The sequence below is a fragment of the Pinus tabuliformis genome, chromosome J (genome assembly GCF_031772625.1).
Source record: "Pinus tabuliformis cultivar Carrire ecotype Pingquan chromosome J, CPIR1, whole genome shotgun sequence".
NCBI classification, from domain to species: domain Eukaryota; kingdom Viridiplantae; phylum Streptophyta; class Pinopsida; order Pinales; family Pinaceae; genus Pinus; species Pinus tabuliformis.
The window spans coordinates 1,248,060,232-1,248,073,557 of NC_142295.1; the positions used below are offsets into that span (position 1 = coordinate 1,248,060,232).

Genomic DNA, 13,326 nt, shown 5'->3' on the forward strand with positions numbered 1-13,326 from the left:
GTGCATTTCACAGCTGCCCATAACCTTGCCTCAAAGGCTTTTTTTGCTTCTTGATATTCTTTGCTTTGGATTTTTTTGGATGCCTCTATGGAAGATTTCTGTTGGGAAAGGGGCGGTCTACTTTGTGACATTGGTGAACTTTCTTCCATTGCAATGAGAAATGAGTGAAATAAAAATAAATTATTCTCCTCTGCAACCAATTTTAATCTGCACAATTTATATTTGAAAATTAGTTACAGAAAATAAAATTAAAAAATTGACACCTAATTAGAAAAATATAATTAACTAAAAATTTGAAGAGAAAATCAAAGAAAATTTTGGAAAACTTAAAAAAAATAAAATTATTTATCTTTTTTCAAATTTTCAAACATCTAAATCACCTTACTTCGAGCATTGGAGGGACTAGCTCGAGAGAAAAGGACTAGCTCCTGATCTCATTCATTTTACAAAATCCCATGATACATGGTTTCAGTGATATTTTAATAGCTTATAACTACTTGTTCCATAACTCACTCTCTCTCTCTAAATATATGTGTGTGTGGGGCTATGCACTAGCAATAATTAGGTATGTTGATTGGTAACATTGAGTTTTCCTATTGATTTTTCCTTTTTACTCAAATACGAGTTGGATATTATATTAAAATAATAGATATTATATAATTTCAAAGTAAAATTCCTAATAATAATTCTCATCACTTTATTTAATTATATTTATTTTAAGTTTTCCAAATTAAAAATCTATTTACAAAACTTCTAAATCTTCACAACATTTGTGAAAATTTTACAAATATAAAATACCATTAAAAAAAACGTAATTGGAAAAAATCTCTAACCTAGTGGAATTTTAAGCATAGCCAAAAAAGTGTTGGGGCAAAATGGTCAACAATAGCCCACAATCTTATAAATAAATTATTTGGTAATTGTGACTATTGATCTTTACTAACTATGATTGATTGAGCTGCTTAGAGTAAGCTTTCACGATTTTTTCATTAACTTCTCACTCAGTTACAAAGAATGAATCTGCCATAGTAAGGTTTGATAATTTTGGTTAATTTTCACTGCCTTACGATTAACGGATCACAATGCAATCCATATTTTGCTTTATATTTTATTTATTGTAAATATAGTAATATTTTTCCCAAAAATTGTGAAAAGACATATTCAGTGACACTTCCAAACAACAATAACAAATTTTTTTACATCTAATATACAAGTAAAAATAAATATGAAACATCACACAAATCCCAATCTTAAAAAAAAAACTATCATAGAAAATTTACTTCATAATCAAAATTCCCCGTCAAATTTATATCAGTTATGGAGAAGTTCACTTGCAATCCTGTTCTGACTTAGATTTCTACGATTTTATTTCTATTTGTTTTCTGTCTCCCGGATAGCTTCTCCATTTTCCTATGTAAAGTCAGATTTGTTGACAATTTCCCATCAACTCCATACCTATTTACATCCTCAGCATTTCGGATTATCTCTGTACATGCTGGAATCTTTGAAGCTTATCTTGTAATTTCCTAAACAAACGTTAGTCTTTAGCCTCCTTGATGAATTATAAAGAAAAATTCGTGTTATTTGCATGCTTTTATGTGTGAAACTATGTTTGATCTCCAAGTTGAAGGGTTCATTGAAATAATTCATTCTTGTTAAAAATGAATTACATTTCGCAGATTCTCCTGCCAAAAGAGCAACCTTAATACCTTCCATTCTTCTTCAACTGTAATATAATGCTCTTCCAGAGGATCTGTCTCTTATATTTCACTTAAATTGGAAAAAATTTAAGCAGTTTTTTTTTTCAATGTATTGAACCTTCAAGCATTTTATCTAATTTATATAAATAAATTCGATTCTATAGAAATTTATGTGATTTTTCGGATCTTTTTGCATTTCGGTTTACAGAAAACCAATTGAGGAATGTTAACGATTAAATTTTCCAAGAAATTTCTCTGTATCAAGTTTCATTTTAACAGATGTTCTTTTGCATTTTAATTGTGAAGCAGCAGATTGACAATGTCAGGTGCTGCACTAAGGCATCCCTCTTTTGTTGTCTTAAAAACCAAAGATTCAAACATGTCCTTCATGTTGATTATGTCAAGTGACAAATCATCTACAGTATCAACAAGCCTACCAAAACCCTTCGACATCTAACTAGATGTTATTAGACCCTCCTTGGCAACTTATTTCAATAGAGCCAAGATATGTGGCTGTGCACTTCTTCGTTCCATGGATAAAATTAAAGCCCTGTTTACAACTTCATGATGAAAGAAAGGAACATTCAAGTCTTTTATACAACGACAACCATTTTCTTTATCACCACTCTCAACATACTCATTCAACAAGTCACTTATCTTCTTTTTTACTTAACTGGCACTAGTTTCGTTGGCTCTGTGGAGAGAGAAGTTGAAATCTCGTTGAGCTCATGAAGACATGTCCCCATTAAACTGCAGGATCAGAATTTGTGCCATAAGTGAACGATGACACAAGCCAACAATTCACTTTTGTGCGCTGGCATATAACATCATATTTTAGGTACAATTGTTGGGCATTCTTCAGTGGTAATGCTAGACCATGTAATGCATTGAATGCTACTTCAAATACTACGGTACAAAACCTTAATCCACAAAAGTACCTCAACAACTGGCATAAATCTGTTGGCTTACCTCCTTTGGGGTATATAATGTTGCGATGGTGGGTGCCAAATAAACAAATGAACATAATCTACACTTCCAAATAAACAACGCAACTCCATAACACTGGGTATCGAATTAAAATGATATCACTCATTGTATTATGAAGTTGCTCCATATATCGCTCCATATAATCCATAACCAAATAAACAATATTATAACAGTGCTTCCAAATAAGGGTTGTCCATGCTTGTCAGTATTGTTCTCGAGAAGGTTGCGTCCAAAACGTTTTACACTATTTCTGAATTCGAGGCGGATTTCTTCTATCTATATTTACACACAAAATCGACTTTCAACGCCAAAAGTGGCTTTGGAACAAATATAGATTTTGTATCCAATTCAAAAGAGACTCTTATCAGTATTTCGCCCAATACCTTTATATCCTAAAATCAAATGAGGAGCCATGCGATACAATTTCGTTTCAATATATGCTTGAAAAATGAATGATCTTTTCTCGAGATCCTTCAAAAACTATGCGAATCTTAAGGAGGATTCCAGAAAGGATTTAGAGGCGGGGTATGATGTGGAAATGGTAGGCATTAACGAAGAAAAAAACCTAGGACATAGCCCCACACAAGGTAGAAATGGTAGGACTGTCAAGGAAGCTGCAAGCTTCACATGAAGAAAGCAAAACCATCCACAACGCGAAAACCATAAAGAATTTGAGAGACACGATGGATAAAGATGTGGAAGCAGTATTAAAAAAATCTAAGTTGATTAAAGGGAAGCTTGAAGCTCTTGATAAGGCCAATATTGCAAGCAGGAGACTACCAGGCTCAGACCTAATGCTCTTGGAGTTTTTTTTCGTTTGTTCCCTGTTTCCCGGATATTGCCAAGCTCGGTACACAAAGGTAAATGTATTGCAACTATTTTTAACATCAGGCATGACATCTCATTAAAAAAACCAGAGATTGAAGTTCTTAGGCAGTACCTTTTGACAATAGAATTGACAATGCTGTTGAAGATAACTCAACGGGGGCCTGAAGCTGCTTGGCTCTGATCTGTGCCTTGCTTGTGCCTGGCTTGCATCTGAGTAATGATGGGTTCGCTGGTCTTCTGCTTAAATCCTTGACAACTGGTGTTTTTCTTTGACAGCTCTCTCTGTTCTCTCAAAAATACAGCAGTTTTTTCTTCAGCTGTCGCTCACAATAAACTGGAGTGCTTAGGCTTAATTTCCAGAAAACTAATAGTCCACTGCACCAGACTAACAGTGAACTGCGAATTAAACTCGATTCAACCTCTGTATCCAAAAAACTAACAATCAATTGCTAATTAAACTCCATTTAACGGAAGGTTTGAAAAAATTACATTTAACCCGAGTTCGAAAAAATAAATTTAACTGAAGTCTATCTGGAAACGGTGAGAAGAAACGGTTTCGTTTCGCGGGAAACTGTTTCTTGCCCGTGGAAACGAAAACGGCCGTTGCAGACGGCGTTTCTAGCTGGGTTGCGTTTCGGTGAAGGTTTCGGCCAGAAACAGGGGATAACGTCCCGTTTCTGGTAACTAGGAACCAGACGTAATTCCAACTACCTGCCACCAATATTCAACAATGATTTAACGCTGGATCTAGAAATCAGCCGCTGTATATTTAATGAAGTTCTAGAAGTCGGCGGATACATTGACAATGGGGAAGCTTCTCCAGGAAGCCACCGACTGAACCCATCTCCAGAAACTTCTCCAGCTTGTATATATACCTATTAATTGATGAATAGAGGTATGTTGCGCCTCTGCTCTTTACATGGTATCAGAGCGAGGTTGAGGGCTGAGTGTGAGAGCCCAAGTTGAGCGATCAGAGTGGGTGAGATATCGCTGTAAAGTGAGCTGTGCGTTGTAGCTGAGAGCTGTGTATTGCTGTGTGGACGAGAGCTGTGTGAGCTGTGAGCAAGGGCGACTGAGCCGTGAGTGAAGTGAGGTTGTAATGAACCTGAAGCAGACCTGAGGCACATTGAGGTGTGGCTGCTGGGAGCTTTCTCTGTATTGGTGTGGTAAGCGTGCCGAAAAACTTTGAGTAAGTCGGATTTGCAGAAGTTCCATGCATTCTGTTAGCATGCGATTTGCAGCAATATTTTGTTCTTGATATAAATAAATTTTGTGCGATCACATATATGGATCTACTAAGTCATAAGGCAAACTTGAAAATTATTTGATGGTATTTATAAAGATCAGCATCAAAGAACGATTTAGATCATTATGGTTCAAAACTTCTTGCTAATATTCATGTTCGGATAAACTGTCCAGTCAGCTAAATATCTGAAATCTGTTATGTTTATGCTCTTTTAATTGGCAATTCTGTTAATGATGTTTCAAAAGCTGAAGATGGGTATAGCTGTGTGGACCTGTTTTTGGTGTTGGTGTTCCAATCTTTGAAGAGATGCCGTGCTATAATTCCGCATTAATATCGAAGCTCTTTTGTTTGTTTACCACGTGGAATAGCCCACTCTTAATGAAGTTTGTTTTCTATGAAATGTAACTTGTGGAATAACGTTTTTGTGGGCGAAAGCTAATAAGGTATATGGTGTTGTGAAAATAAAAAAGGAAGAAAGAAAGGCAGCCATATTTCTGAGGATTTATAAAAAAATTAATAATTTTATTTTGGGTGATTGGATAAAGTTTTTTAATCATGGCAAATTTATTGCTTGATAATTATATGAATGAATCCACCAAACTTGATGGAGAAAATTATGTGAATTGGAAATTCAAGCTAATGACTATTTTAGAAGGAAATAATTTGTGGTCCATTGTAAGTGGAGATGATCCCAAACCCACTGTTGCAGGTTCTATTCCAGATTGGAAGAGAAGGGAGACAAAAGCAAAGGTGCTGCTGCATATGTCCGTAAAGGACAACATTATTCCTCATATCAGAGATTGCAAGACATCAAAAGAAACATGGGATACGTTGAAGGGTTTGTATGAAACAACAAATACAAACCGAATCTTGTTTTTGAAGACTAAGCTTTTATCTCTAAAAATGGAAGCAAATGAAAGTATAAGCAATTTCATATCTCGTGTCAAAGATTTAAGTGATAAGTTAGAAGATATTGGTGAAAAGGTGTCTAATACTGACTTAGTCACCATCATAATAAATGGTTTAGTGCAAGATTATCAAATTTTTGTTTCAAGTCTTGCAGCGAGAGAGAAACCCCCTTCATTTGATGAATTGACAGGAATTCTTCTACAAGAGGAGGAGAGGATGAAGAACTTTAATTTGGGTTCTAGCAGTTCAGATTTGGCATTGGTGGCCAAGGGCAAATATCCATACAGAGGCAAGCCATGGGACAAGAGCAAAGAAGGCAAGTTTCAAGCAAAACAAAAAGGTATGACACAGTCTAAATTTCCAAAGAGAAATGATGAGTGTTATTATTGTGGCAAACTTGGGCATCACTCTAAAGATTGCTATAAAAGGAAATATAATGAGTATAGGCAAAGAAACAGAAGGCATAATGGAAATTTTGTGGACAAGGATATTAATGATGGATTTAAAAATCTTAAATTGTTTGTTTCTGATGCTGCATTGTCTGTGGAAAATGATGATAAGAATGCTTGGTTCATTGATTCTGGTGCATCACTCCATATGTCTTGTAATAAGGAGTGGTTTGATGAATATCATGAAAACATTGAAGGAACATATGTTTGCCTAGGAGATAACAGATCACTTAAAGTTCAAGGTTATGGAGTAATAGGTGTGAATTTTCCTAATGGACAAGAGAAACAGATTCATAATGTAATGTATGTCCTTGATATCAAAAAGAATTTAATTTCTGTTTCTACTATTACTGACCAAGATTTGAAGGTGGAATTTGTTAAATCACAGTGTCTAGTGAAAAACAAGTACAAAGTTATTGCCACAGGAACCAGAGTTGGAGGCTTGTATAAGCTAGATGTGACCAGGAAAAGTCATCAAGCTTTGGCATCTACAACAATGTCAACAGTAGATTTATGGCATCAAAGGTATGGACATCTAAATCACAAAGATTTAATGCTACTTCAAAAGAACACTATGGTTGAAGGGCTTCCTGTCTTGAAGAATGATCATGTTGAATGTGAAGCATGTGTACTTGGCAAGCAACATAGGAAGGAATTTCCTATACATAAAGAAAAAAGGCAAAGGGAAATACTTGAACAAATACATACTGATGTATGTGGACCTATGCAAACTAGATCTATTGGTGGAGCATGGTATTTTCTTATTTTTGTGGATGAAACAATGTAAACTTTGAAATGGGAACTATAAACTCAAAACGGGAACTCTGGCCCAAAAACCCCAAAAAAACCACAATCGAAAAGTGTGTATACTGGAACGATGTTTTTTTTTTTTAGGTGTCAATTTTGTGGCTGTTTTAAAAATGGCAGTGACTACGAAATTTTCTACGAAATTTTCCTGCAAAATATAGCTTCAGAACGAAAGTGTTGATACTGGAATAATGATTTTTTTTTTAGGTGTCAATTTTGCAGCTGTTTTAAAAATGGCAGTGACTACGAAATTTTCTATGAAATTTTCCTAGCAAAATATAGCTTCAGAACGAAAGTGTTGATACTGGAATCGACCCGCCGCCGGTCCGGCGGGGCGGGGCGGCCCGGGGGTGCCGCTGTGTGGAATTGGTAATGTGGATCGTCATTTGATGCGTGGAATTGGTCAAACCCAAGCTGCCCGTCAATGGAGAATGTCTGCGTCTTTTCACTTTGCCAAGTCTCTCTGTCGCGTACTGTCTCTCTGTCCGTTGTATCGCACATACAAGCTGATGTCCACCCTCGAAACCTGCAGTCGGGGATGCGAAGGCAACCTAACGTCACCTTAAAATTTTCATCAAAACTATAATGCTAACTATATATAATTGGAGTACAGACAAAATAATAAAGCTCGACCAAATATAGATATCGTTGCTCAAACATTCACATAATAAATAACAAATTTAATATATACAATTAATTTTTCAAAAACATGCTACTTGGACCATTGCTGACCTAAGAGGCATCCTTCACAGTATCATATAATAAAATACAATATATTACAATAGTCTTTAAGAGTCCATGAAGTGTAATATGGTCTTGAAATACACTATACATGTGAGGACTTCCAACCAAAGGGCGTATGCATCCCTAAAGAACTTATCCAATCCTAATATTTGTATTGTTCCAAAGCATAAGGGTTCAATGAATATGCACGGTTGTTTTTTAACTAAGCGCAATCATATCTATGAGAATCCTCCTATTTGAATTCTCTCATGCATCCCCCTAGCAACTTCCCCTGAATCCTTCTTCTTATTCCAAGAATGGAGGTGAGACACCTATTTAGTCTTCCTAGTCAGAATTTGACTCCAAAATTTCTTAGGAGCTAGCTTAGAGAGGTGTAAGAGATTCCCTTGTCTTTGACGAATGTATTGCCTCTTTTTCCTTTTAGTTAGGGCTTTATATATTTTTATCTTGTCCATTTTAAGAGATTCATCAACAGCTTCCTTAATTGCTCTCCTCGCACTTTTACACTCTTTGTCATACCATGGATTGGTTTTGCTATTTCTTTTATTATTTGATATAGGAAAAATAATTTGCAAAATTTGATAACTAATTCTCTAAATCCCTTTCCAAGACTAACACTTGAAAAATCAATTAGGTAACAAACATGCTATTAGATAGAACTATTTGTTTCTTTATTTCACCAAACCAAATTGAAAAAATTATTTTATAAATTAAAAATCAATAATACAATCTTAGAAGCAGTTTAAACCTATTATTATAATCATGATGTGAAATTGAATAGCTAGATTCTTAGCACATCTAATATTCTCTTTCATTCTGCTATCAATGATATCATATTTTCCAACGTTTGATACATTGTGCAAGGCCTATCTATATAAAAGGATCATGAAATACAAAAAATGGAGAACCTTTTCCCACGAGCATGTGTGTGCTTGACACAATAATACTTGCAACAACAAATATTCAATAAGATGCAGACACTTTTAAATTGGTTGTAATTTGGAGAACCTGATCTTTTTTCAACCTTTTGAACTCATTTCTGTATCAGCCATAACCAATATTATGCTTTGACTTCCTTAAAATTTTCAATGGTTAGAAGAATAAATTACTGATTAGCAGAAATAGTAAGATATGTACAATTTTGGTTTTGTTAATATCACAGTTATGAGATCAAATTGTGAAATTGAATAGCTAGATTCTTAGCACATCTAATATTCTCTTTTATTCTGCTATCAATGATATCATATTTTCCAACGTTTGATACATTGTGCAAGGCCTATCTATATAAAAGGATCATGAAATACAAAAAATGGAGAACCTTTTCCCACGAGCATGTGTGTGCTTGACACAATAATACTTGCAACAAAAAATATTCAATAAGATGCAGACACTTTTAAATTGGTTGTAATTTGGAGAACCTGATCTTTTTTCAACCTTTTGAACTCATTTCTGTATCAACCATAGCCAATATTATGCTTTGACTTCCTTAAAATTTTCAATGGTTAGAAGAATAAATTACTGATTAGCAGAAATAGTAAGATATGTACAATTTTGGTTTTGTTAATATCACAGTTATGAGATCAAATTACATGTTATAAGTTTAGAAATTTAATTTAAGACATCATTAAATCATTATCCAATATAACATACAACATTTAACCTTATAAATAGTGTTTTATTAGCACAGGGTCCACATTAAATATATTATTTACTTCTTCCAAATCATCTGGGGAGGGTTTCAAATGGTCTGCCTTCCATACGCTACATGCAGAAAATACATTCCAAATAAGATTTAATTTTATAAATAGTGTTTTTGTTAGTACATGGTCCACATTAAATATATTACTTACTTTTTTAAATCGTTATACATCTTTACAAAAAAAGAAAAAGGCAGTGACATCATTACCAAGGCAGTGACATCATTACCATGCAACTCTTGTGTTATAAAGAATACGAAATTCAAATATAAAAGTGTTTATGAATATCATATATAAAAAATTATATATATCGTATAATTTTTTATTATACATTTTTATACTTTGAAATTCGCATATTTTAAAGCTCCAAATTACTTTTCCATTATTCTAGAGTTGTATAAGACAACCAAGTTGAATAATCAAACACCAACTGGAAACTAAAAGTCCGATATCTTGCGAGAAAACTCGAGCGTTGTACTTAATATGTTATTTTTCAAGTGATTTTCTGTATTCTATGTTTTTAAGAATTCCTAACTAAGAAGTTGTTTGCTAAACCAACCAAAAACCGAGACAATCAGGCACAAAATCATGACAATTTGTAATAAAACAATAACTAATATACTGTATACAATATTGAGGAAAGCTTGATGATGGTAATACAGCAAGGAGAAAAAACTAAAATATTCAGTACCGTAGCAAATAATCCGTCTGAATATATAAACTAGAGCTCACAAGCTCCCAAGCCGGTACGGGTCGATTCCGGGAATCGACCCGCCGCCAGTCGGTCTCGGAGCGCCAGCAATCATCAATGGGGTTGCCTATTCTTCCTGTCGAAGAGGCCAGTTCTCGTCTTGTAGTGTTAATAATGCTTCTGCAATGATATATTACATGAGAAAGGAATTAATCTTCAGAAAAACACAAATTAGCAATATAATTATTTTAATTTGTGATTCAAAATCATATATTAGTTTTTTAAATAAATCGCATAAAAATTTTAAAGTCTATACTTATTCTTTTGAACATGAAAATCTTAAAAAAACCACACACAAATTAACAACATACATTCTAACTTTGAAAATCTACCACTCTTAATCATTATCATGGGGGAAGATAAATTTTGTCATAAATAAAACCAATCAATCAATATGGCGGTAGTATTGTTGGCGTTTAATTACTTTTCGACAATCTGCACTGGGCCGTGCCCATCCTTTTCCACAGCAGGCGTGAAGCTGCTGATATTGACAGTTGCTGCTTCTCCAAATGCCTTGGCCGCCAAACAATGGGGCACCTGCCCATAGATGCACAAGATTCCAATCAAGATTGTGCAAGCCAAGACACTACGTTGATTGGACATGCTGAGCGATTCACCACTAGCACAGGCATAAACCATAATTGGGAATCATAAATAAATAGCAACGGCGTTGCAGCTCTAACTCTCTGGTACATGAAACTCTAAATGGAAAAATTAAAATTTCTAGAAGGCTGAAAGTTTTAATATAAATTAAATGAAACTGCGGTGAAAAAATAAGATGAAGATTCTGTTGCAAGCAGTTGCGGTGATTTCTGAATATACCGTAGCAAATAATCCGTCTGAATATATAAACTAGAGCTCACAAGCTCCGAAGCCGGTACGGGTCGATTCCCGGAATCGACCCGCCGCCGGTCGGGCGGGGCGGGGCGGCGCGGGGGTGCGCAGCGCCACCCCGCGCCGCCCCGCCCAGCCCGACCGGTGGCCGGTCGATTCCGGGAATCGATCCGTACCGGCTTCGGAGCTTGTGAGCTCTAGTTTAGATCATCTCACAGCATCAATGAGACCGTCTTGGCATCTGGATAAGGAGCAATGGTCGATCCAAATGTTGGATGCTGAAATGATGGAAATCCCATCGCCATCTGGTCTCCATCTCAACGAATACTCATATGGAGAAATCCTCACAGGAACCCTTCCTCCTCGATTCGGTGGCCTACAATCATGAATGTGAATGCCGTGAATGATGATATTGCTCACCTGCTGAATGGTGATACAGGGACCGTTTGCTATGTGGACGTTGACCCCTCGTCCATCTAGGGTTTTGAAACTGTTCATCACCAGCTCCTCCTTCAGTTGGATCACCATACTGCTCTTGAAAATAATCCACAGGGGCTCTGTCTGAATGACTCCGTAACGTAAAGTGCCGCGCCATGGATTCATCGGATCATCACGGGAATCCTTAACCACATAGATTTTCCCATTTATGCCTCCAATGGCGTCCTTACCAAATCCAACGCCACAACGTGCTAGTCGTTGTCTGTTTTGCCGCCAGTCGGTCTCGGAGCGCCAGCAATCATCAATGGGGTTTCCTGCTCTTCCTGTCGAAGAGGCCAGTTCTCGTCTTGTGGTGTTAATAATGCTTCTGCAATGATATATTACATGAGAAAGGAATTAATTTTCAGAAAAACACAAATTAGCAATATAATTATATATTAAAATTAAAATAATTACAAATAGTCCAGCGATTTCTTACTTCGTTTTTAAATCGGAGTTTGGCAGATTCCAAATCTTCCGCTCTTAACAAAACAAAAATGCGTCTAATCCCGGGCTGCGTACGCAATATTTTCTCCACGAAAACTGCATCAAGTAAACAAAGTGCAATTAGCATCATTGTGAGCGTGAAAACCAGATATAAGTAAGAATAACATTACTGTCTAAAATACTTTTGCCGAGGAAACCGGTCGATCCAGTTACTAATATGCTCTTGTCATTGAGAAAACCTAAAACATTTGACGCCATAGTTCGCTACGTGCTCTGCTAATATCAAACAACTCCAAATAACAATATCAGACGGAGGGAACAGCCACAGGTACTATGTATGAACTAGTTTTCATATAGCATGCAAGCTTATATAGAAGAAATTCACCGCTTATGTCAGGATCTCTTAAGTCAAATTTCCCACCTATAACAAGGTATCTCATTCCGCCCTTCAAATTTCAAAGCTATGATAGGTTAACACTGGCTCAAAATACAAAGCAACCAATATCTTTATTCCTTTCTTATTTAAAAATCAACCCAGCAAGTTATCCCACTAAATTAAAACAACAAAATTTTGGAATTCATATGCATTTTTTTTTATGTTCATCCACAACAACCATCGATCAAAACGAAAAGACGATAAATTAAAACAACAAAATTTTGGAATTCATATGCATTTTTTTTTATGTTCATCCACAACAACCATCGATCAAAACGAAAAGACGATAAATTAAAACAACAAAATTTTGGAATTCATATGCATTTTTTTTATGTTCATCCACAACAACCATCGACCAAAACGAATTAAAATAATTAAAATAATTAAAACGTATTCACAAATTAAAATAATTATATTGCTAATTTGTGTTTTTCTGAAGATTAATTCCTTTCTCATGTAATATATCATTGCAGAAGCATTATTAACACCACAAGACGAGAACTGGCCTCTTCGACAGGAAGAGCAGGCAACCCCATTGATGATTGCTGGTGCTCCGAGACCGACTGGCGGTAAAACAGACAACGACTAGCACGTTGTGGCGTTGGATTTGGTAAGGATGCCATTGGAGGCATAAATGGGAAAATCTATGTGGTTAAGGATTCCCGTGATGATCCGATGAATCCATGGCGCGGCACTTTACGTTACGGAGTCATTCAGACAGAGCCCCTGTGGATTATTTTCAAGAGCAGTATGGTGATCCAACTGAAGGAGGAGCTGGTGATGAACAGTTTCAAAACCCTAGATGGACGAGGGGTCAACGTCCACATAGCAAACGGTCCCTGTATCACCATTCAGCAGGTGAGCAATATCATCATTCACGGCATTCACATTCATGATTGTAGGCCACCGAATCGAGGAGGAAGGGTTCCTGTGAGGATTTCTCCATATGAGTATTCGTTGAGATGGAGACCAAATGGCGATGGGATTTCCATCATTTCAACATCCAACATTTGG

At 35.9% G+C, this 13,326-nt stretch overlaps 1 protein-coding gene and 1 long non-coding RNA gene across 2 annotated transcripts; both read right to left on the reverse strand.

The window, feature by feature from the left end:
- Positions 1 to 56: 56 nt before the first annotated feature.
- On the reverse strand, positions 57 to 4,202 carry LOC149231727 (uncharacterized). The gene is made up of 2 exons (XR_016247474.1): positions 3,628 to 4,202; positions 57 to 207 (listed from the first exon to the last, which is right to left on the reverse strand). It is a non-coding gene; the product is annotated as an uncharacterized LOC149231727 (long non-coding RNA).
- Positions 4,203 to 10,051: 5,849 nt separating this feature from the next.
- Positions 10,052 to 12,134, reverse strand: LOC149231728 (putative pectate lyase 22). The gene is made up of 5 exons (XM_089381727.1): positions 12,059 to 12,134; positions 11,918 to 11,972; positions 11,169 to 11,757; positions 10,543 to 10,655; positions 10,052 to 10,238 (listed from the first exon to the last, which is right to left on the reverse strand). Exons 1-5 carry the CDS (start codon positions 12,132 to 12,134, stop codon positions 10,052 to 10,054), a joined length of 1,020 nt encoding a protein of 339 aa, XP_089237853.1.
- Positions 12,135 to 13,326: the final 1,192 nt, after the last annotated feature.

Coding starts and splice junctions, on each gene's coding strand:
- LOC149231728 (XM_089381727.1), bottom strand. CDS start 12,134: ATGGCGTCAAATGTTTTAGGTTTTCTCAATGACAAGAGCATATTAGTA. Junction 11,973..12,058: donor GACCGGTTTCCTCGGCAAAA/GTATTTTAGACA, acceptor TACTTGATGCAG/TTTTCGTGGAGAAAATATTG. Junction 10,239..10,542: donor CCAGTGCAGATTGTCGAAAA/GTAATTAAACGC, acceptor ATATCATTGCAG/AAGCATTATTAACACTACAA.